The 24802-nt window shown below is 46.6% G+C and overlaps 1 protein-coding gene across 1 annotated transcript in view; it reads right to left on the bottom strand.

Moving 5' to 3' along the window:
• The window catches only part of baiap3 (BAI1 associated protein 3), a 127825-nt gene that overhangs the window by 40055 nt on the left and 62968 nt on the right, over positions 1-24802 (bottom strand). Inside the window, 7 exon segments of the mRNA XM_034190164.1 lie at positions 311-435; positions 613-730; positions 827-930; positions 2687-2779; positions 11460-11567; positions 11722-11827; positions 17057-17134. Coding sequence (XP_034046055.1) covers positions 311-435; positions 613-730; positions 827-930; positions 2687-2779; positions 11460-11567; positions 11722-11827; positions 17057-17134 — 732 coding nt within the window.

The following is a 24802-nucleotide window of genomic DNA, read 5'->3' as shown; positions in this document are numbered from 1 at the left end:
CGATAATTACAGAATTGTGGTGATGAAAATGTTTAACATGACACCCCAACCATATATAACTGTAAACAGCATATCAAACAGACTTTGCACAACGTGACCCCTTTAAGATGAGCATACTGTTGAGGTGGAGCAGGTAACTGCAATAATATGTGATTAAGTCCACATGTTGAGTTTAGTGCTTTGACATGAGTAATGAGCAATGATTAAGCGTCTTTTTTTCCACTTCTTGGAGTCAGGAGCTCATCATTGCTTCCTTCACAGCGTGAGACCGAGCATGTGAAGATGCGATGTGATGGCGGTGTGACGTTACCTCAGCATAAGCTCGTAGCGTGTAATGGCAGCGGCGCTGGTGCAGGGGAAAACCTGACGCATGTTCTTCATCAGGCACAGGCAGTGCTCTGTGTACAGCCTGAAGCTGTCTGACAGCTGCCTCTCCTGGACACAGGAAGGGCTCTGTTATAGCTTCAAGTACACCGGCTGTGAGACATTTTTGGCTGAACCAAAAACCTTGATGCATGTCAGTGAAGAGCTGAACTAATGAGGTGATGAAAATGTTTTTTTCTTTCTTTTTTCCCTCCTCCTACATAGTAACGCAAAGCCGGAGGAACCTACCAGGTCTCCCCTCACAGTGGGAGGGTCCCACTCTGCATCGATAGTCCTCAGGAGGCGCAGCAGCAGGGAATAGCACACCCTCTGGGTCCGATGGTGGCTGCTGTAGCCCTGCCAGCGGCTGTGTTGTTACACAAAACCAAACGTACCCCTCTTAACTGATGCTAAAGCTGCCTGTGACATTTGACGTGATCAACCTGACTTGTGTAATACTCACATAATGGCCTGTTGCAGAGGTGAGAGATCAGTTTGCACAGCGTGGTGAGTCAGCACCGTCCATGCTGGAGGACTAACCTGACCGTTCCAGTTATAAGGCTCTCTCTGCAAAAACAAGGAAAACTCAAATCCAGACTTAAAGCTCATGCCCAGTCACGCCCTGTTCCATATAACTGTTTCATAAAAAGCTGTTGAAAAAAAAATCAATGCATAATGCAAAGTAAAAATTCAAGGCAAACACATTTATCTGCATTTATAAAGATAAATTCAGAAAGCTAAGTAAGTCGGGATGACTTTATTAATGTGAATATGACTCAGCTCCTGAAATAATGTAATCAGCTCTTTTATCCTCAAATTGTAAGGTTCCGATTTAGAGACTTTATGCTGCTTGTCATGCTCTCAAGACTGTAATTGGTTAAAAATGACCTATTTTCTGAAAAATATAACTACACTCTTTCTTTTCCTACCCGTAACTACTAACATGGTGTAACAGTGAAATCTATGCAGGACTCAATGGAGCAGGAGTAAATGGAGGAACAGCAGAGTAAAGAACGAGTGAGGGTAGGATCTGTCCTTTTTCATGTGCAAACCCATGATGCAAACATGTGCATCATGCAGGGATGTGAAGAGGTCAAGCACTCAAATATCTCTGCAACACTAGAGGAGTCAAATCATGATAATGATGTGCCCTAGCTAGGGCAGAATCTACTGAAAAATCACAATGTGCAACATGCACACATTATATATTTGACAGAGTAACAGCAAATTAATTCTTTATGATTCAGTGATATTCCACTCAAAAAAACTGATGCATTGGATGAACTCAAATTATGAGCAGGATTTCTATCTAACAAATATATGTTGCCCCAACTCACATAAATCGCATCTATACAAAATAATTGAATTTAATTTATTTGGGACTACATATATTTATTAGATGGAAATCCTGCCCATAAATGAATTGAGTTCATCCAGTGAGTTATTTGTTTGAGTGATACACTCAAAAAAATGACTCACTGGATTGGATTCCATCTAATAATATATGTAATCCCAACTAAATTAAATTATCTTGTATTAAGTGTTTTATTTGGGTTGGGACTACATATATTTATTAGATGGAAATCTGAGTTCATCCAAAGAGCCATTTTTGAGTGTATATATGGTTCTATGTGGCCTTGACATTTGATCAGTTCTATCCAAAACTGAGCTCCTTTTTCCTTGAATAACACACAAACCTTCCCTTATGTTTAACCTCTATTGGCTCCAAACATTTCAAACATTTATGACCTTGAGTTTGACCTTTAAGATCACTCAATGTCAGAAGTCATGTTACCAATAGAACGGTAATAGTAACTGTAGATGTGTCATACCCAACTCCTTAAAATATGCCATTTTATTACACAATCACTGGGCCCAAATTTTGACCTTGCCTTTTAACCTTTTTTCTCAATAGCAACTGATTTTGTCCTTCCTTGGCTCTGTTATTGTGCCAAGTTTCTTCCAAATTGGAACAAATCTGAGTTATTTTATTCACACGTGGACAGACACACAGGGCTGAAAACAATACCCTCACATGAAAGATATGAATAAAGGCAGCATGTGTGTACAATCTTCTTTTCCCTGAATTGTGTTTAAAAGTTTCTGACCTCGACAGCCAAATTTGTGTTGTCAAATAACAGAAGAATCAGGCAGCAAAAACTGAAGTTAAAATTTGCTTCAAAAATTTAGCTTAAAATTTAGCTAAATGGATCATTTTAGCTGTTTTTCAACAATCAAAATTCAAATAGCTTTGTGTTTTAGGTGACATTAGCAAAGATTTTGTGTTAATATAAAAAACAAAAAAAAAAACATGGAATCTCACCTTGACATTAGTATGCTCATATTCCAGAATCTGACTCAGCAGTTTCTTGTGAATAGAGACATTTGAGTCTTTCTTGGACAAAGTAGTGTCTCTCTAACAAACATTAACAACAACAACAACAACAAAGATGTTAGTTGCAATTTTTCACAACTACATAGCAGCACCAGTTAAAGTACTTGTACTTGTATATGCATGGCTGGAAATTAGGATTAGTCCTCCTGTCCGATAGATGTCGCTGTTATAATGTTTAGAGTGCATCACAAAAAATGAATCACTTTCTGAGACGATTGTTCTGTCCAATGTTCTGACATTTTTGAAAAGGTAAATTTGTGTTGAAGGGTTTCGAAGAGAAAACATTTTGTGAAGAATTTGTTTATTTAGGGTTTCTAGTGTTTCACAACAGTGAACCATTTTCTAAAGCACTTGTTTCAGTAGGGCTTTCTCCCATTTTGATACAATGAATCACCTTTCTGAATGAATTGTTTCACTGTTTCAAAACAACAGAATGAATTGTTCAATTTAGTACAGTATAAGTATTACACATTTTGAAACAGTAGCTGCATTTATATGAATCAGAAAAGTTGTGAAGCTGTAGAGAAACAACACACACAACCACATCAACCAAAAAGGAGATCACAAAAGGAAATCTTTGATAACCTGTTTGACAAGAAATTATTAACCATGAAAATATTTGACCCAATTGCTGCTCGCAGTTTTAGACTCTATTCCTCTGGGATATTAATGCACCTTATGAATTCTAAAAACGATTTCCTTTAGCGTTTTGAACATTTTGAAACATTTGCTCATTTTCTGAAACACCTGTTTTAATTAGCGTTTTCTGTTGTGTGGGCCGCTGAAGAGGAGGTACTGCTGGCCCGCCACCACCAGAGGGCGCCCCGCCTGGAGTGCGGGCTCCAGGCACCGGAGGGCGCTGCCGCTGAAGAGGAGCAGCCCAGGTGACAGCCGTCACCCATCACCTGAAACAGCTGACATCCATCAGCTGAGGGGTATATCAGCTGGACGGCATCTCCATTTCATTGCCGAGATATCGTTCTACCAGGAACGTAACGCACTCAGCCAGTCATCATATTTCTGAGGACTAACCTGTTTTTGCTTGTGCTTAAGACAGCTGAAGACTGAACTTGATCCATATCGGATAAGTACCCTTCACTGCAATATTGTTTGTGACTAGAGGTGGAGGTGGTGTTTCCACCCTACGTGTTGCTGGGTGCAGCCGCACCCACATCTGACTGTTTTCTGTTCCTCGCCAGCAGTACCCGGATCCGACGAGCGGAGCAGTGGCCACCTGGGAGTTCGGGACTTGGCGGCTCCAGTATTCCCGGGGTTCGGTGGCAGAGGAAATCGGGTGGTTCCGGTTCGACTCGGACGGACGTCTCCTATCGTCGAGCCTGCCCACACGTCACCAGTGGAATTGGTTTATTCTTACAATTGTGATCTGTTGTGTTTGTTGTGCGAATTCACAACAGTAAAACCTTGTTATTTGACTTCTTCATTGTCCGTTCATTTGCGCCCCCTGTTGTGGGTCCGTGTTCCTCACTTTCCCCAACAGGATATCTCGGCCAACGTCATGGATCCCGAGGGGCATCAACCGGCTGTTGAACGGCCAATGGAAGAACAGGATGCGCAGGCGTCCGCAGGAGGGGTAATCGGTGAGTTGCAGCGGATCCTCACCGCTTTCACGACTCGGTTAGATTTGATGACCGAGCAGAACGTCCTCCTTAACCGCAGGGTGGAGGCTCTCGCCGCGCAGGTGGAAGCGCGCCCTCCGGGCGCCGCTGCGGCTCTCCCTCCCGTAGACCCTGTGCGTAACATTGACGTTCCACTGGTCGCTCAACGACCCCTCCCACCTTCCCCGGAAGCATACATAAGCCCCCCCAGAGCCGTACGGAGGCTGTGTGGAGACGTGCGCGGATTTCCTCATGCAGTGTTCGCTCGTCTTCGCACAGCGTCCAGTTATGTACGCGACCGATGCTAGCAAGGTAGCTTATGTAATAAACCTGCTTCGCGGCGAGGCACGCGCTTGGGCTACAGCGCTCTGGGAGCAGAATTCACGGCTCCTTCAGACATATGATGGGTTTGTGAGGGAGTTCAGAACCGTGTTCGATCACCCTAATAGAGGAGAAACCGCTTCAGCTGTGCTACTGTCGATGAGACAGGGGCGTCGGAGCGCAGCTGCCTATGCAGTCGACTTCCGCATCGCGGCTGTGAGGTCCGGCTGGAATAGCACTGCCCTCCGCGCCGCCTTTGTAAACGGACTGTCATTGGTTCTTAAGGAGCACCTGGTGGCTAAGGACAATCCACGGGATTTAGATGGGCTCATCGATCTTGTCATACGATTAGATAACCGGTTAGAAGAACGTCGGCGGGAACGAGACGAAGGGCGTGGCCGGGCACGCGCCGTCCCTCTCCCTTCCGGTTCCGACCGCGCTCCGCCTTCCCCACGCTCCACGGCCCCTGCGCTCCGTGGGGCCACAGCTCCCCCTGCTGACGAAGCAATGGACACGAGTAGGGCAACATTTAGGGCACCAGGTGCACAGAGGAGGCAGGCCCACGGAGCTTGTTTTGTTTGTGGCTCGATAGAGCATCACGTAAAAGACTGCCCGAGCGGTTAAACACCAACGCCCGCCCCTAGAGACTGGGCTAGGGGTGGGCCAAGACATTCACGTGGGACACACCCACATCGCCACACGACTCCCAGTTACGATCCTTTATGAGGACTCAACCCTGAAGGCCCCAGCACTGGGGACACGGGCTCGGAGGAGAATCTTTGGACAGCAGATGGGCTAGGGAGGTAGGGCTCCCTCTGGTGGCGCTCACCTCGCCTGTGCAGGTGCGGGCGCTAGATGGCTCCCTACTCCCTCCGATCACGCATAAGACACCACCTGTAAACTCTGGGGAGGAGATCGAGTTTTTTGTGACTCCTGCTACCTCCCGTGTGATTTTGGGGTTTCCCCTGGATGGTAAAACACAATCCCCGGATCGACTGGCCGTCCGGGTAGTGGTGCAGTGGAGCGAGACCTGCCATCGGGTATGTTTAGGTTCCTCGGTTCCTCCCGGCTCCCAGGCTAAGGAGGAGGTCAGAGTCCCGCCCAATCTGGGGGCGGTGCCGGTGGAGTACCATGACCTGGTTGACATGTTCAGCAAGGATCTGGCGCTCACCCTTCCCCCCCACCGTCCTTATGATTGTGCCATTGATTGGTTCCGGGCAGTGAGTTCCCGTCCAGCAGGCTGTACAACCTCTCACTGCCTGAGCGCGAATCAATGGAGACCTACATCCGGGACTCGTTAGCCACCGGGTTGATCCGAATTCCACCTCCCCGATGGGTGCAGGTTTCTTTTTGTGGTAAAAAAGATGGCGGACTTCGCCCATGCATTGATTATAGGGGGCTGAACGAGATCACGGTTCGCAATCGATACCCGTTGCCCCTGTTGGATTCAGTGTTCACGCCCCTGCATGGAGCCCGAATATTCACGAAGCTCGATCTTAGAAATGCGTATCACCTGGTTCGGATCCGGAAGGGAGACGAGTGGAAGACGGCATTTAACACCCCGTTAGGTCACTTTGAGTACCTGGTCATGCCGTTCGGTCTCACCACGCTCCCGCGACTTTCCAAGCGTTGGTTAATGATGTCTTGCGGGATTTCCTGCACCGGTTCGTCTTCGTATACCTAGACGATATACTCATCTTTCTCCGGACCCTGAGACCCATGTTAGGCATGTACGTCAGGGTCCTACAGCGGTTGTTGGAGAACCGACTGTTTGTGAAGGGCGAAGTGTGAGTTCCACCGCACGTCTTTGTCCTTCCTGGGGTTCATCTTCTCCTCCAACTCCGTCGCTCCTGATCCGGCCAAGGTTGCGGCGGTAGAGACTGGCCCAACCCCAAGCCGTAGGAAAGCTGCAACCTTCCTCGGCTTATGCTAATTTCTATAGGAGGTTTCATTAAGGGCTACAGTCAGGTAGTTACCACCCTGACAGCCCTGACCTCTCCCAAAAGTCCCTTCACCTGGTCGGATCGTTGCGCTGCCGCGTTCAAGTGGGTTGAAACGTCGGTTCTCGTCTGCACCCGTTCTGGTGCAGCCCGATCCTAGTCGCCAGTTGGTGGTTGAAGTGGACGCCTTGGACTCAGGGATAGGAAGCCGTGCTGTCCCCAGAGCGGGAAGACCGATAAGGTTCTTCACCTGTGTGCCTATTTTCCCGCAGGTTGGCCCCTGGCCGAACGGAACTATGACGTCGGCAATCGACGACTCCTTGCGGTGAAAGATGCTCTTGAGGAGTGGAGGACATCTGTTGGAGGGAACGTCCGTGCCATTCACCGGTTTTCAACTGACCACCGGAACCTGAGTATATCAGGACCGCCAAGCGGCTGAATCCCAGGCAAGCCCGCTGGTCACCGTTCTTCGGCCGTTTTTGACTTCCGGATCACCTACCGTCCCCGGGACCAAGAACCAGAGATGCGGAATGCCTTGTCCCAGGTACATGAAGATGAGGTCCAAACGGGGCCGTCGGACCCCAGGATCCATCATCCCGGAGTCCACTATCGTGGCCACCCTCACCTGGGACGTGGAGAAGACCGTCGGGAGGCCCTGGCATGAAGCCCGGACCCCGGAACCGGGCCGAAGAACAGGCTCTACGTCCCACAGAAGCTAGGGCTGCAAGTCCTGGACTTCTGCCACGTTCGAAGCTCTCCTGTCATCCTGGGGTGCGTAGAACCGTGGCAGTCGTCCGGCAGCGCTTCTGGTGGGCATCCCTGGAGACCGACGTCCGGGACTATATCCAGGCCTGTACCACCTGCGCCAGGGGCAAAGCCGACCACAGCATGTCCTCGGGTTTGCTACAGCCGCTGCCCGTACCTCATCGCCCCTGGTCTCACATCGGCCTGGATTTTGTCACGGGCCTCCCGCCGTCCCAGGGAAAGACCGTCATCCTCACGATAGTGGACCGCTTCTCCAAGGCGGCCCACTTCGTGGCCCTCCCAAAGCTCCCAACGGCCCAGGAGACAGCGGACCTCCTGGTCCACCACGTCGTCCGGCTGCATGGGATACCATCAGACATCGTCTCCGGTCGCGGTCCCCAGTTCTCCTCGCACGTCTGGAGGAGTTTCTGCCGGGAACTGGGGGCCACAGTCAGTCCCTCGCCGGGTATCACCCCCAAACCAACAGGCAAGCAGAACGGGCCAACCAGGAGATGGAGCAGACACTACGTTGTGTGACAGCCACGCACCCGGCGGCCTGGAGTACTCATCTGGCCTGGATCGAGTACGCCCACAACAGTCAAGTGTCGTCAGCCACCGGCCTCTCTCCTTTTGAGGTGTATTTGGGGTATCAGCCCCCATTGTTCCCGGTGGTTGAGGGAGAGGTCGGTGTGCCCTCGGTCCAGGCCCACCTGCGGAAGTGCCGTCGGGTGTGGGCGTTGCCGCCGTTCTGCTTTGTTGAGGGCCCGGGCGAGGGCTAAGGCCCATGCAGACCGACGGCGGACCCCGGCCCCTACGTATCGCCCCGGGCAGGAAGTGTGGCTATCCACCAAGGACATACCACTGCAAGTAGCCTCCCCGAAACTCAAAGACCGATACATAGGACCATATAAAATCCTCCAGATCGTCAATCCCGCCGCAGTGAGGCTTCAGCTTCCGGCCTCACTGCGGATCCATCCTGTATTCCATGTGTCCAGAATCAAGCCACATCACACTTCACCCCTCTGTACTCCCGGTCCGGCGCCACCTCCTGCCCGGATCATCGACGGCGAGCCGGCTTGGACCGTGCGCCGGCTTCTGGATGTCCGATGGATGGGCCGGGGTTTTCAATACCTGGTGGACTGGGAGGGGTACGGCCCCGAAGAACGCACCTGGGTGAAAAGGAGCTTCATCCTGGACCCGGCCCTCCTGGCCGACTTCTACCGCCGCCACCCGGATAAGCCCGGTCGGGCGCCTGGAGGCGCCCATTGAGGGGGGGGTCCTGTTGTGTGGGCCGCTGAAGAGGAGGTACTGCTGGCCCACCACCACCAGAGGGCGCCCCGCCTGGAGTGCGGGCTCCAGGCACCGGAGGGCGCTGCCGCTGAAGAGGAGCAGCCCAGGTGACAGCCGTCACCCATCACCTGAAACAGCTGACATCCATCAGCTGAGGGGTATATCAGCTGGACGGCATCTCCATCTCATTGCCGAGATATCGTTCTACCAGGAAGGTAACACACTCAGCCAGTCATCATATTTCTGAGGACTAACCTGTTTTTGCTTGTGCTTAAGACAGCTGAAGACTGAACTTGATCCATATTGGATAAGTACCCTTCACAGCAATATTGTTTGTGACTAGAGGTGGAGGTGGTGTTTCCACCCTACGTGTTGCTGGGTGCACCGCACCCACATCTGACTGTTTCTGTTCCTCGCCAGCAGTACCGGATCCGACGAGCGGAGGCAGTGGCCACCTGGGAGTTCGGGACTTGGCGACTCCAGTATTCCCGGGGTTCGGTGGCAGAGGAAATCGGGTGGTTCCGGTTCGACTCGGACGGACGTCTCCTATCGTCGAGCCTGCCCACACGTCACCAGTGGAATTGGTTTATTCTTACAATTGTGATCTGTTGTGTTTGTTGTGCGAATTCACAACAGTAAAACCTTGTTATTTGACTTCTTCATTGTCCGTTCATTTGCGCCCCCTGTTGTGGGTCCGTGTTCCACACTTTCCCCAACAGTTTTCATCATTTCACACCGATGGCTTAAAGTGGCAGTTTTATTGAGTGCCCTGAGTATTTTTGAGCACTAAATTTTCAGAAGCAACTCATTCATGTAATGTTTTGACCATTTTAAAGCAGCAATTTGTTTCTAAAACACACTGTTAAATTGGTTCAGATTAGTTGTGTGCGATATGACCAAAATTCCGTATCACTGTATATTTTCCACATCTCACTATTTCTTTTATTTATTTGTTAATCATTCACACTGGACCTTCTTTAGGATTTTACTACTGTGCAGCTGCACGCTGGTGCTCTTTCTGCTTACCTTCTGTTTGCCACGAGAGGCACCACCACATACAATAACAGAAAGTACAATGCAGAAAATCCCCAGGAGAAACCAGGCATAGTGTTGTGTGTTGGGGGGTGGGGCTGGATATTTTGGTGTTCTTTTCTTTTCTTTGCTCTCCAGGTGGCATGAGAACTGATTTGTCTGTGGAGAAGGTGCTGGCTGAAGAATCCTTCACCCTCATCAACATCATGTGCAGCACCTGTGAATGGTGCTCACATGCAACCTTAAAGACTTTCAGCTGAAGCAGATAATTGGATGGCGTTCTGCATTTAAGTCATGTGTGATTCAAGCAGAACTGCGGGGAACTCGACCTTGTGATGTTCGTTTGTGAGACGCTGAGGACCGCGCCTGGGTTTGACACATCGAGCCCGTGAAGCAAGGAGGGGTGAGGGACACATGCTGTCAGCACACATCAAAGGTGATTAAGTGTTTGACTAATTGTTGATAGTAACTTGGTATTTTGTTACGCAGTATACTTGAATTGTGATGAGGATTGTGCAGCTCGCTTCTCACTGCTGTGGCATGCGGACAAGTGGTCCTCCACCTGTTGTGAGAAGCTGCTTATTTGCATAAAGCTTAAAATACAGACCTGTATGTGTTGCTGATAGTGTGTGTCTTTTGAAGGATATTAGTTGTAACTGTTAACTTACCTCACCTCTTCTATGCTTCGCAGAGAGTCGGTTTGTCGTGTCCACCTGGGGGGTGTTTGGCGGTGGTAGTGGGTCCAGGAGCGCCGGGCTTCGATCCTTTTGGGCGCTGGAGAGCGTGCCAGCCTTCACTCCACCAGAAGGACGCTATTTCTGTTTTTACACGTTTTATGCACCAGTGGGTGAAATAAATTTATTGTTTTTGGAACCGCTTTTCTGGTTATTTGTAGCGCTGGGTTCCGTCTGACGCAGGTCCGCTCCTCAACCCGCGTCGACACATAACACATAGCATTTTATTTCCATGTGACGAATTTCATATGCATGTTATTTAGGGAATAACCCTGTTGTGTTTGATTTGCGGATGTTCATGCTGGATTTTATGGTCATAAATAGAGTTTTAACGTTTAAAACATATAGCTCAGCCATCAGTGTGATTTACAATTACGACACTTACCACAGATATTAGACCAAGGAAGACTCCATTAAACTTTGGAGGTGATCTGGATTCTGGATCAAGTTTCACTTTATATAGGGTTTGAAGGATTACCGGTAGCAGGATTACGTCAAAAGTATTGCACAGATTTTGACAAAATTTTCAACACAGATGTGCATTAGGCCATGGAAGAGTCCATTATATTTTGGAAGTGATCCAGATCCAGATTCTAGATGAACTTAACTTTATGGGCTTTGAAGGATTATGACAAAACTACTTCAGGGATTCTCACCAAATTTGCACCACAGATACAGTAAATATTAGGGCATGGAAGACTCCATTGAATTTTGGAGGTGATCTGGATCCAGATTCTGGATCAAGATTTTACTTTGTATAGGATTTGAAGGATTACGACAAAACTACTTCACGGATTCTCACCAAATTTGCACCACAGATAGATAAATTTGCACCACTCGAAACATCAGTCGAACACCACGCATGGAAGACTCCACTGAATTGTAGATTTGATCCAGATCAGGACTGGCAGATGTTAGACTCTCTGATTGCTCTTGTTTTTATTTTTTACTTACTTCCACCATGACAATGGATGGAGCCTTTTAGGCAGGGCTTAAAACTGAGATCAACCCCTTTTGTTCATACCTGACTGGTGAAGAGCTTCAGTATCAAGTGGCACTCTCCTTGAACTTTCGATGCACTCGAGCGAGGCTCCAGCTTGAACCATGTGTCATAACCAACGACAGGGATCTCCTGCACAGATTAAACACCATAAAACACCAAGCTGAAGCTTTAAGGAAAACATACTTCAGACAATCGCTTTGAGTTTGCCTTTGATTTCTCCCATTAGCCCAGCAGAGATGATTGGTGCGAGTTTTGTATGAATTAGTGCATTTTGAACACTCACGCTCAAAGGGATGTTGATACAGCCGAGAAAGTCGTCTGCATTCTCCTCAGATCCCGATGATGCGGATCCATTGGCGCGTACTGACTTCGCTATCTGCTTAAAATACCTTAACAGAAAATACAGTCAAACACATTGGTCATCCCTTGTTGTCAAAGGCTGAATTCCATCTGTCGGTCTGTGTTTGTCAGTTGTAATTTTTTTTTAGGCTATTGACTAATACATTAACCCAGTGTGATTTACAATTACAGCACTGAGAATGAGCTCCAACTCTTAATGACACCTGGCTATTAGTCACATGTTTTTTCAAATGTAAAAATGCACATTTTTCCACCAGAGGATAATTTTAATTCTGTTCTTTGGCTATGACTGGCATTTCCACATATCAGCAATATATGGCTCTTTATTTCAGCTGACTGAACTGTGTGTGCTCTGTGTGTACACAGGGCTGTTTGCACTGGGCTTCCTGTACATCAGCCTTTCTTTTGAATTAAAAAGGACAAGTACAAAAATAATCCAATCAAAATTAAAAAGCAGCTGATCCACTTTCTCAAAATTGCACCATCCAATAGGAAATGATGTTTTGAGTGACGAATGGTTGACAGGTCGGCCACAATACTATATGGATGAATGTGTGAATTAACATTTTAGGCCTGATTTACGTGTGTAAATCTTGAGCAAACACCATTGTACTCACAATACCCCTGCATGCTGATTACAAACAGTGCGCAATGAGGATTCCATCTGTCAAATGTCCAAAATCAATTTACCGTATTTGCCTTCATGAATATACAATTTGGGGGCTTGTCCACCCAAGAGTACAAAATTGTGGGAGGAAGCATGCAAATAGGTAAAAACAAGAATTAAATGTCTGGAATAGAAGATTTTTGTTTTGATGTTTGTTTGTTGCAATAGCCAGCACATGAGCTTGTTCAAGTGCTGTGTGTCCTCTGTGTACATCCCACACAGACTCCAATATTTGCGGTCTGCTTTTGGTTTACCAGTTACATATGGGTGACATTCATTCTGAAAGAAACAGGCATGAAATAAAATTAAATATGTCCAAAGTTTACAATGAACGATTATTATTAAAATTCTGCACAGAAATGGCAATCTGGAAGACCAGGCTGTCAAGCGCAATCGGTTAACACCATGGCTTCAAACTCACAAAACGTGGACATTATCATCAGCAGAGATTTTTTAAACCTTTCTTTCTTTCTTAAAATTGTCAATATGTGAAAACAGTTATAAGTTCATGTGTAATGAAATGCAAAGTGCATACTGCTAATAAATGTAATCCGGATGTAAGAAATTATTTAAAAGAAGGTCATATCTGAATTTTGAGGAATTTACAATGAGAGTGGTTGATCCACAGAACAGCCTGCCAGAGGACCTATTAACAACACTGAGTAGAATCACTTTTGAAAACAGATCATTCATTAGTGAAATGATGATAGTAAATTTAATATAGAGGGCATCATTCATTCAATTCATTCATTCATTTCTAAACCTGCTTATGCCAATCAAGGGTCACAGAGGACTAGAGCCTAGCCCAGCAGTCTCAGATTAGATAAATCAATAAAATATACTGCTATATGAATCCTGAGTTGTCTTTCATGCATACAAGATCTGGATAGAGAGGTGACTTGAACCTGCATCCAGTAATTTAACTTAAGCTATTGATTTATTTCATTTGGCACTTACTGTCATTAAGAGCCCCTTCACACATAACACGATTGAGGCAGAACGGTGCATGAAGAAGGAGTCAAATGGCACTCGTTGGAAATCGGAGCTGCACTCGAACACCACGTACAGCAGTCACCACATTCATTCGGACACCCATTCGAACGGTGGGCAAGATGAGGTCGCACTGCCATCTGATCATTTTGCAGCATCTGAATGGATGTCATACGCAAGTCGGACATATCTGGGCATAGTTGAGCAGCTGCACAAAATTGTCCATGGCGAACCGTGGCTGAATACGCCATCGAGGCAGCCTTCACAGTGTGAGTGACCAGTCGACCCACTCTTAGGCGGAGTCAGCTAGAGTCCAGGTGGCACCCATGAACATCCAACACCACTCGTGGGGCAGTTAGAAAAGGCGGGGCCATTCAGCTGTCAGGTGACCACTTTCAAGCTTGATGTGCGATTTGCCCCACATGTTCTAAGTGCCCCACAAATGTGCTGTTACCAAGCAACATGCATGTCCATGCAAGCTTCCCCTCGCACACGTGGCATGTGAGTATGTTGCGCAACCCCCACGCAAACACAGAATCTCGAGAGCGTGTCGTCCCCCCACACCATGTTCCAACATTGTTAGGTGCCACAGAGGTGGCTGGAGTGTGACTGCTGCTGCAGCGCAGCGTGCATCTGGACGGCTGTACCACTGTGTACTTGCAACTCAGCTGGAGGACATATGTCGTGCCATCAACAACATGAACAACACTCCATGCAATGCACATGTGTGGGTGGGCTCTCATGACATGCTGATAATTACATACAGACAAGATCACATGGGGACCGACCAGCCACGTCTGAGCGCACATAGCACAGTGTGAACTTTGTCATCAGCCAGCCGCCCAGGCTAATGAACCTTCCACCACGTACATTGTACTCCACATGACAGACAGAAAGAGTGGACAATAAATAAAATATGGGGAAAGGCAGAAACTCATTCATGTGTGATCGCTTTGCTCATCGTGCTGTGGTCAGTTCCAGCTGACAGCGGCTCAGTGCACATGACGTGTTAAATTAAAAAAACAGAAAATAGGACAATTAAATAAATACATACAACAATAACTACATATGTAATTACATAACAAATAATTAAAATAAATAATCACAAAACAAAGGAACAGAGAGTGAGACTTTTGTTCTGTGAGCTGAGTTCATTTGGTAAGATGGACGTGTCCACGCCAACTGCTGCTGTTGGGATCTCTGGATCCGCAAGTCACAGCTGGAGAACACATATCATGTTATGAAGGATTTCACCTTACAACACTCCACCGTGAGGCGCAGCATGGGCATGTTGTCCTCAGGTGGAAAGACATATCGCCTTTGCAACTGGCTGGAGCGACTGTGTCAGTGCGCACAGCGGCAGGCTGTGCCATGTGAAAAGAACCATCTGATCATGTGTACACTCAGCTAGTGATCTGAATGTCACGTCACCCACATCAGCTATGGTCCACATGATGCGGTGTCCTTCAGCGCACCACTCACTGGACATGTGGGGCCAGCTGGACAAAATATAGAAAATATTAAATATTAGACCAAGGAATATTAGAAACTGTGGTGTTTTGGTTTTGGTGTGTGGTTCTCCACCCCCACAGTAGCAGCGCGATGTGGTGTCACACATTCCAGGTGCTTGCATTGTGCTCATGCGCGTGCGCAAGCATGCACAAAACCGTTGCTGCAGTATCGTCTGCGCCTGTCCGACCATGTGTCCCTCCCGACAACAGGTGGAATGTTTCGCGGCTCCCCACTTTGTTTGTTTTCTGCTGTTTTTCAGCCGGTTCCTGCTTCTTTCGCACAACTATGTGTTATGTGTGAAGGGGCCATAAAACATTTATACGAGGGCTGTCAATAAAGTTACGGTCCTTTTTATTTTTTTCAAAAACTATATGGATTTCATTCATATGTTTTTACGTCAGACATGCTTGAACCCTCGTGCGCATGCGTGAGTTTTTCCACGCCTGTCGGTGACGTCATTCGCCTGTGAGCACTCCTTGTGGGAGGAGTCGTCCAGCCCCTCGTCGGAATTCCTTTGTCTGAGAAGTTGCTGAGAGACTGGCGCGTTGTTTGATCAAAATTTTTTCTAAACCTGTGAGACACATCGAAGTGGACACGGTTCGAAAAATTAAGCTGGTTTTCAGTGAAAATTTTAACGGCTGATGAGAGATTTTGAGGTGATTCTGTCGCTTTAAGGACTTTTCACGGTGCGAGACGTCGCGCAGCGCTCTCAGGCGGCGTCATCAGCCTGTTCAAGCTGAAACCTCCACATTTCAGGCTCTATTGATCCAGGACGTCGTGAGAGAACAGAGAAGTTTCAGAAGAAGTCGGTTTCAGCATTTTATCCGGATATTCCATTGTTAAAGGAGATTTTTTAATGAAAGACGTGCGGACGGGTCCGCGCGTCGGGACGCAGCCGCCGCGACGCTCCGCCACAGGAAAAACACCTCTGTTGAAAGCCTTAAGGACAAGTTGGAACATGTCCTGCCTGTTAAACAATTTCTCATATACTCACTCCACTGAAAGCCATCAAAAGCCGTCTGGATTTTACAAATGGTTATCAACACGGAGGTGTTTTTCCTGTGCCGCCGCACCGCGTCGGCTGCGTCCCGACGCGCGGATCCGTCCGCACGTCTTTCATTAAAAAAAATCTCCTTTAACAGTGGAATATCCGGATAAAATGCTGAAACCGACTTCTTCTGAAACTTCTCTGTTCTCTCACGACGTCCTGGATCAATAGAGCCTGAAATGTGGAGGTTTTCAGCTTGAACAGGCTGATGACGCCGCCTGAGAGCGCTGCACGACGTCTCGCACCGTGAAAAGTCCTTAAAGCGACAGAATCACCTCAAAATCTCTCATCAGCTGTTAAAATTTTCACTGAAAACCAGCTTAATTTTTCGAACCGTGTCCACTTTGATGTGTCTCACAGGTTTAGAAAAAATTTTGATCAAACAACGCGCCAGTCTCTCAGCAACTTCTCAGACAAAGGAATTCCGACGAGGGGCTGGACGACTCCTCCCACAAGGAGTGCTCACAGGCGAATGACGTCACCGACAGGCGTGGAAAAACTCTCGCATGCGCACGAGGGTTCAAGCATGTCTGACGTAAAAACATATGAATGAAATCCATATAGTTTTTGAAAAAAATAAAAAGGACCGCTACTTTATTGACAGCCCTCGTATATTGCTGTCTACATCACATTATCATCTGCTATCAACTGTGTGTTTACACTCTGTAAATCAAAACAAAAGTGTCTCCACCACAACATGCAAAACTTTGGATATCCCATGCAATTCAGCACTCGTTAACTGGGGTCTCAGTAAATCAGGCCCTTTGTGCAGTAAACAAAGGGAATACATGGCAATGCATTATACTTCAACCATTTCAAAATAAGCAACAGTTTTGATACAACTAAAATATTGTATCATACACCTGAGGTAATTCCATCTATCATCATGTCCCACAGCAGCCTGTACTTGAGGTTCATGAAATGGAACAATATCTCCACCTAATGGACATTTACCATTAATACAGTTGCAATAGAATTTCACCAAGAGCTCTAGTCTTTAAGAGTTAATAAATGTTTAGAGTTTGGCAGCATGAATTCTACCTGCCCATCCCTCGAAGTCCGCTGACTTCATTGAGCTTTTTGCAAGCTTCAGCAACAGAGACGTCATCATCATGATCCCTGTAGAAAAAGGACAATACCTTCTCACTCTGTGTTGATTTTCAATTTTCCACATTAACCCTAATAAGCAGTAGTCACTTTCACAGATATGTGTTCCAGAAGATCACGCTCTGCAACTGTGACAAATTGGTATGTGACAATTACAGTTGCTCACATATGTGATGTAATGTGTGGTATGAAGCCAAAACATGCCATTCTAGAGAGTGGAGTTATGATGTATTACAAATGACTTGTACCATGATTTGTGTACAAGAACAACAGAGAGATTACCAAAGTAGGTCAAAATTTGCAACAGAAAAACAGAACTTCAACACTATACCCTAATTTGAGCCATGTCTGGCAGTCTGTTTGTCCCCTTATTCCTCCTAGGTCCTTTGTTTAATTACCATCCAATTTGGGACATGAATGAAAGTCAACTTAATGGGTTCATTTTGATAACGGCTTAATGTAATTGGTGTCAAAGGTCTAAATTTGACTTTAACTTTGATATCTATATTCTATGACACATATATGTAGGTAAGTTCTGGAATTGCCAAGACAACATCAAATTTACCAAATGCCAGTTATTGTGGTCAAGGTCTATTCAATTCAATTTATTTACATAGTGCCAAATTACAACATAAGGCACCCTAAGGTCAATGAGGTAAAAGGTCAAAATTTAAGTTTTCACAATTATTTGCATCAAACCTGGCACGCATATGGACACTGGTTCTAGAATTCGGATTCAGGCCAGATTTGCCCACGGTCAGTCACTGACTGTCTGCCTGTCTTTTTGCTGACCTACAGCTCCCAGGTGTTTTTGATCATTTCTACCAAACTTGGTATATCAAAGAAGATTAACATCAAACCTGCCCTAATTTGAAATTCACTTTGGTAAAGGCAGAGGCCAAGGAAATTGATTTTTCAACCTGATCTGGATCAAATGTAGCACACACCAAGGTGGACTGTAGAGCTGCCATGGCAACGTCAGCCATAAGTCAATCAGTTGGGTAAACATCAAGATCATTGGTAAACATCAAGGTCAGCTTGCCATAGACTTTCATGTCTTCATGTCCACATGTACTATTACCTAGCCTTGAAAACTGAGTTAAATCAAGTCCATGGTACAATGATGAAATACCACCACAGATACCTTCTTGAAAAGGCTACACTATAAAAAAAATCCAAACAAAATTTAAATAAATAAATTCAGAAAATTCTATTGTTTTATGGGAACAAATGGCAGCTCTATTTCATAAATAATATTTAATAAAACCATTGTAATTTGCATAAAATTAATAAAAGGAGAATGGGGTACAGGCAGCCTTGAACCAGGGATATGCTGTTGGGAAGCAAGTACACAAATTGCATGTGGCACCATTCTGTTACATGCTATGAGTTAGTCTGAAAATGTCATGGACTATAGAATCTGATTAATCCTATTGATACACGGCCTACTCAGTTCTAGACATAATTTTTTTTTTACAGAACTCCTTGTTGTGAAGGTGTCGTAGCACGGACCCACAACAGGGGGCGCAAATGAACGGACAATGACTAAACCAAAAGGTAACAATTTAATGTTGTGACACTACACAACGAAAAGACACAGAAAATATGCACAGTCAATTAGCACCAGGTGACGTGTGGCAGGCTCGAAGATAGGAGACCCCCCCCGACGAGAGAGAAGCCGTACTCCACACGGCTTCCACCACCAACGGTCTGAAGAACACCGGAGCCACCAAGTCCCGAGTCCCCAGGTGGCCTCTGTTCCCGGCTGTCGACCCTGGTACTGCTGGCAGAGAGCAAAAACAGGATGTGTGAGTGTGAGTCCGCACACTCAGTAATACACAGTCCAACACTGAAGGGAGGGAGCACCTCCACCTCCAATCATACACTTAAGCAGCTCCTGTCAGTCACTTATCTGGAGGGAGTGGGAGGCGAAGACGTCGCGGTTCCCACAACATGCCACTCCAACAAAAACTGTCCCACAGGAATAAACGGCTGCAAACAGAGATCAAAACGTGGATTAATCCAAATACTGCAGAGAAGGATTACCTCAGGAATGGTAGTCGATTTCTCGGCGAGGAGGTGGAGTTGCAGTCCGGCTTTTATGGTGGTGATGATGATGAACGAGTGACAGCTGGTGCAGGGGATGAATGACAGCTGTCACTTCTTCTAGGTCTGGCGCCCTCTCGTGCTTGGAGCCCGCACTCCAAGCAGGGCGCCCTCTGGTGGTGGTGGGCCAGCAGTACCTCCTCTTCAGCGGCCCACACAACAGGACCCCCCCGTCAACGGGCGCCTCCTGGCGTCCGACCAGGCTTGTCCGGATGTCTTGCGTAGAAATCGGCCAGGAGGGCCGGGTCCAGGATGAAGCTCCTCTTCACCCAGGAGCGTTCCTCAGGTCCATACCCCTCCCAGTCCACCAGATATTGGAAACCCCGGCCCTTACGACGGACGTCCAGGAGCCTGCGGACTGTCCAGGCAGGCTCCCCGTCGATGAGCCGGGCAGGAGGCGGTGTTGGTCCCGGAGGTACAGAGGGGCGAGGTGGTGTGGTGTGGCTTGAGACGGGGAAACATGAAAAGACGGGGTGAATCCGCAGTGAAGCGGGAGTCGAAGCTTCACTGCGGCCGGGTTGATGATCTTGAGGAATCTTAAATGGTCCGATGAATCTGTCTTTCAATTTAGGGAGGCGAACACAGAGGGATGTCCATTGGTCGAAAGCCACACCTCCTGCCCGGGAGCTGGTATGTGGGGGCCGGGGAACGCCGGCGGTCCGATGGCCTTAGCCCTCGTCAGGGCCTTTACAATGCAGAGCGGGCGGCCTGCACACCCGGCCGGCACCTCCTGAGGTGGGCCTGACCGAGGGCACACCGACCTCTCCCTCATCAACGGGAACAACGGGGCTGGTACCCCAAACATGCCTCAAAAGGGGACGAGGCCAGTAGCAGACGAAACTTGGCTGTTGTGGGCATACTCGATCAATCAATCAATCAATCAACTTTTTTCTTGTATAGCGCCAAATCACAACAAACAGTTGCCCCAAGGCGCTCCACATTGCAAGGCAAGGCCATACAACAACTATGAAACACAGTCTACGTCTAAAGCAACATAACCAAGGGATGGTCCAGGGTCACCCGATCCAGCCCTAACTATAAGCCTTAGCGAAAAGGAAAGTTTTAAGCCTAATCTTAAAAGTAGAGAGGGTATCTGTCTCCCTGATCTGAATTGGGAGCTGGTTCCACAGGAGAGGAGCCTGAAAGCTGAAGGCTCTGCCTCCCATTCTACTCTTACAACCCTAGGAACTACAAGTAAGCCCGCAGTCTGAGAGCGAAGCGCTCTAATGGGGTAATATGGTACTATGAGGTCCCTAAGATAAGATGGGACCTGATTATTCAAAACCTTATAAGTAAGAAGAAGAATTTTAAATTCTATTCTAGCATTAACAGGAAGCCAATGAAGGGAGGCCAACACGGGTGAGATATGCTCTCTCCTGCTAGTCCCCGTCAGTACTCTAGCTGCAGCATTCTGAACCAACTGAAGGCTTTTTAGGGAACTTTTAGGACAACCTGATAATAATGAATTACAATAGTCCAGCCTAGAGGAAACAAATGCATGAATTAGTTTTTCAGCATCACTCTGAGACAAGACCTTTCTGATTTTAGAGATATTGCGTAAATGCAAAAAGGCAGTCCTACATATTTGTTTAATATGCGCTTTGAATGACATATCCTGATCAAAAATAACTCCAAGATTTCTCACAGTATTACCAGAGATCAGGGAAATGCCATCCAGAGTAACGATCTGGTTAGACACCATGCTTCTAAGATTTGTGGGGCCAAGTACAATAACTTCAGTTTTATCTGAGTTTAAAAGCAGGAAATTAGAGGTCATCCATGTCTTTATGTCTGTAAGACAATCCTGCAGTTTAGCTAATTGGTGCGTATCCTCTGGCTTCATGGATAGATAAAGCTGGGTATCATCTGCGTAACAATGAAAATTAAGCAATACCGTCTAATAATACTGCCCAAGGGAAGCATGTATAAAGTGAATAAAATTGGTCCTAGCACAGAACCTTGTGGAACTCCATAATTAACTTTAGTCTGTGAAGAAGATTCCCCATTTACATGAACAACTGTAATCTATTAGACAAATATGATTCAAACCACCGCAGCGCAATGCCTTTAATACCTATGACATGCTCTAATCTCTGTAATAAAATTTATGGTCAACAGTATCAAAAGCAGCACTGAGGTCCAACAGAACAAGCACAGAGATAAGTCCACTGTCCGAAGCCATAAGAAGATCATTTGTAACCTTCACTAATGCTGTTCTGTACTATGATGAATTCTAAAACCTGACTGAAACTCTTCAATATAGACCATTTCCTCTTGCAGGTGATCAGTTAGCTGTTTTACAACTACCCTCTCAAGAATCTTTGAGAGAAAGGAAGGTTGGAGATTGGCCTATAATTAGCTAAGATAGCTGGGTCAAGTGGATGGCTTTTTAAGTAATGGTTTAATTACTGCCACCTTAAAGGCCTGTGGTACATAACCAACTAACAAAGATAGATTGATCATATTTAAGATTGAAGCATTAAATAATGGTTAGGACTTCCTTGAGCAGCCTGGCAGGAATGGGGTCTAATAGCATGTTGATGGTTTGGATGAAGTAACTAATGAAAATAACTCAGACAGAACAATCGGAGAGAAAGAGTCTAACCCAAATACCGGCATCACTGGAAAGCAGCCAAAGATAACGATACCTCTTTGGGATGGTTATGAGTAATTTTTTTCTCTAATAGTCAAAATTTTGTTAGCAAAGAAAGTCATGAAGTCATTACTAGTTAAAGTTAATGGAATACTCAGCTCATAGAGCTCTGACTCTTTGTCAGCCTGGCTACAGTGCTGAAAAGAAACCTGGGGTTGTTCTTATTTTCTTCAATTAGTGATGAGTAGAAAGATGTCCTAGCTTCACGAAGGGCTTTCTTATAGAGCAACAAACTCTTTTTCCAGGCTAAGTGAAGATCTTCTAAATTAGTGAGACGCATTTCCTCTCCAACTTACGGGTTATCTGCTTTAAGCTACGAGTTTGTGAGTTATACCACGGAGTCAGACACTTCTGATTTAAAGCTCTCTTTTTCAGAGGAGCTACAGCATCCAAAGTTGTCTTCAATGAGGATGTAAACTATTGACAAGATACTCTAACTCCCTTACAGAGTTTAGGTAGCTACTCTGCTCTGTGTTGGTATATGACATTAGAGAACATAAAGAAGGAATCATATCCTTAAACCTAGTACAGCGCTTTCTGAAAGACTTCTAGTGTAATGAAACTTATTCCCCACTGCAGGGTAGTCCATCAGGGTAAATGTAAATGTTATAAGAAATGATCAGACAAAGGGAGTTTTCAGGGAATACTGTTAAGTCTTCTATTTCCATACCATAAGTCAGAACAAGATCTAAAATATGATTAAAGTGGTGGGTGTGACTCATTTACTTTTTGAGCAAAGCCGATAGAGTCTAATAATAGATTAAATGCAGTGTTGAGGGCTGTCATTCTCAGCATCTGTGTGGATGTTAAAGTCGCCCCACTATAATTATCTTATCTGAGCTAAGCACTAAGTCAGACAAAGGTCTGAAATTCCAGAGAAACTCACAGTAACGCCAGGTGGGACGATAGATAATAACAAATAAAACTGGTTTTTGGGACTTCCAATTTGGATGGACAAGGACTGATGATACAAGCTTTCAAATGAATTAAAGCTCTGTCTAGGTTTTTGATTAATTAATAAGCTGGAATGGAAGATTGCTGCTAATCCTCCGCCCCGGCCCGTGCTACGAGCATTCTGACAGTTAGTGTGACTCGGGGGGTGTTGACTCATTTAAACTAACATATTCATCCTGCTGTAATCCAAGTTTCTGTTAGGCAGAATAAATCAATACGTTGATCAATTATTATATCATTTACCAACAGGACTTAGAAGAAAGAGACCTAATGTTTAATAGACACATTTAACTGTTTTAGTCTGTGGTGCAATTGAAGGTGCTATACTTATTTTTTCTTTTTGAATTTTATGCTTAAATAGATTTTTGCTAGTTATTGGTGGTCTGGGAGCAGGCACCGTCTCTATGGGGATGGGGCAACGAGGGGATGGCAGGGGGATGAGAAGCGGCAGAGAGGTGTATAAGACCACAGCTCTGCCTCCTGGTCCCAACGCTAGACAGTCACAGTTTGGAGGATTCCCAAAAAATTGGCCAGATTTCTAGAAATGAGAGCTGCTCCTCTAAAGTGGGATGGATGCAGTCTCTCCTAACAAGACCAGGTTTTTCCCCAGAAGCTTTGCCAATTATCAATGAAGCCCACCTCATTTTTTGAGACACCACTCAGGACAGCCAGCAATTCAAGGAGAACATGCGGCTAACACATGTCACTCCCGGTCTGATTGGGGAGGGGGCCCAGAGAAAACAACAGAGTCCGACATTGTTTTTGCAAAGTTACACACCGATTCAATGTTAATTTAGTGACCTCCGATTGGCGTAACGAGTGTCATTACTGCCGACTGTGAATTACAATCTTACCAAATTTACGCTTAGCCTTAGCCAGCAATTTCAAATGTCCTTCGATGTCGCCTGCTCTGGCCCCCGGAAGACAATTGACAATGGTTGCTGGTGTCGCTAACTTCACATTTCTCAAAACAGAGTCGCCAATAACCAGAGTTTGATCCTCGGCGAGTGTATCGTCGAGTGGGGAAAAACGGTTAGAGATGTGAACGGGTTGACGGTGTACACGGGGCTTCTGTTTAGGGCTACACTTCCTCCTCACAGTCACCCAGTCAGCCTGCCTTCCCGACTGCACGGGGTCTGCCAGGGGGGAACTAACGGCGGCTAAGCTACCTTGGTCCGCACCGACTACAGGGGCCTGGCTAGCTGTAGAATTTTCCACGGTGCGGAGCCGAGCCTCCAACTCGCCCAGCCTGGCCTCCAAAGCTACGAATAAGCTGCACTTATTACAAGTACCGTTACTGCTAAAAGAGGCCGAGGAATAACTAAACATTTCACACCCAGAGCAGAAAAGTGCAGGAGAGACAGGAGAAGCCGCCATGCTAAAACGGCTAAGAGCTAGTAGCTATGCTAAGCTAGCGGATTCCCAAACAGGGAATCCGACACTAGACAGGCTGTGGAGCAGCACAGGTAACGCACAACAACAGTGCTAAAAAATAAAATAAAAATAAAAATCCACTGGACAGGCTGTGGAGCAGCACAGGCAACGCACGACAACAGTGCTAAAACAAAATAAAAATCCACTAGACAGGCTGTGGAGCAGCACAGGTAACGCACGACAACAGTGCTAAAATAAAATAAAAATCCACTAGACAGGCTGTGGATCCAGGCCAGATGGTGACTCCAGGCCACCGGATGCGCGGAGGTGACACATCGGAGGGCTTGCTCTAACTCCTGATTAGCCCGCTCTGCCTGGCCGTTGGTCTGGGATGGTACCCCGACGAGAGACTTACGGTGGCCCCCAGCTCCTTACAGAAACTCTTCCACACCTGTGAAGAGAACTGGGGGCCCCGATCCGAGACGACGTCCGACGGTATCCCATGCAGCCGCATGACATGGTGGACCAGGAGGTCTGCTGTCTCCTGGGCCGTTGGGAGCTTCGGGAGGGCCACGAAGTGGGCCGCCTTGGAG

This window comes from Thalassophryne amazonica, chromosome 16 (assembly GCF_902500255.1).
Source record: "Thalassophryne amazonica chromosome 16, fThaAma1.1, whole genome shotgun sequence".
Lineage (NCBI taxonomy): Eukaryota > Metazoa > Chordata > Actinopteri > Batrachoidiformes > Batrachoididae > Thalassophryne > Thalassophryne amazonica.
Note: the sequence above shows the minus strand (reverse complement) of the source record. Positions and strands in the feature narration are given on the sequence as shown.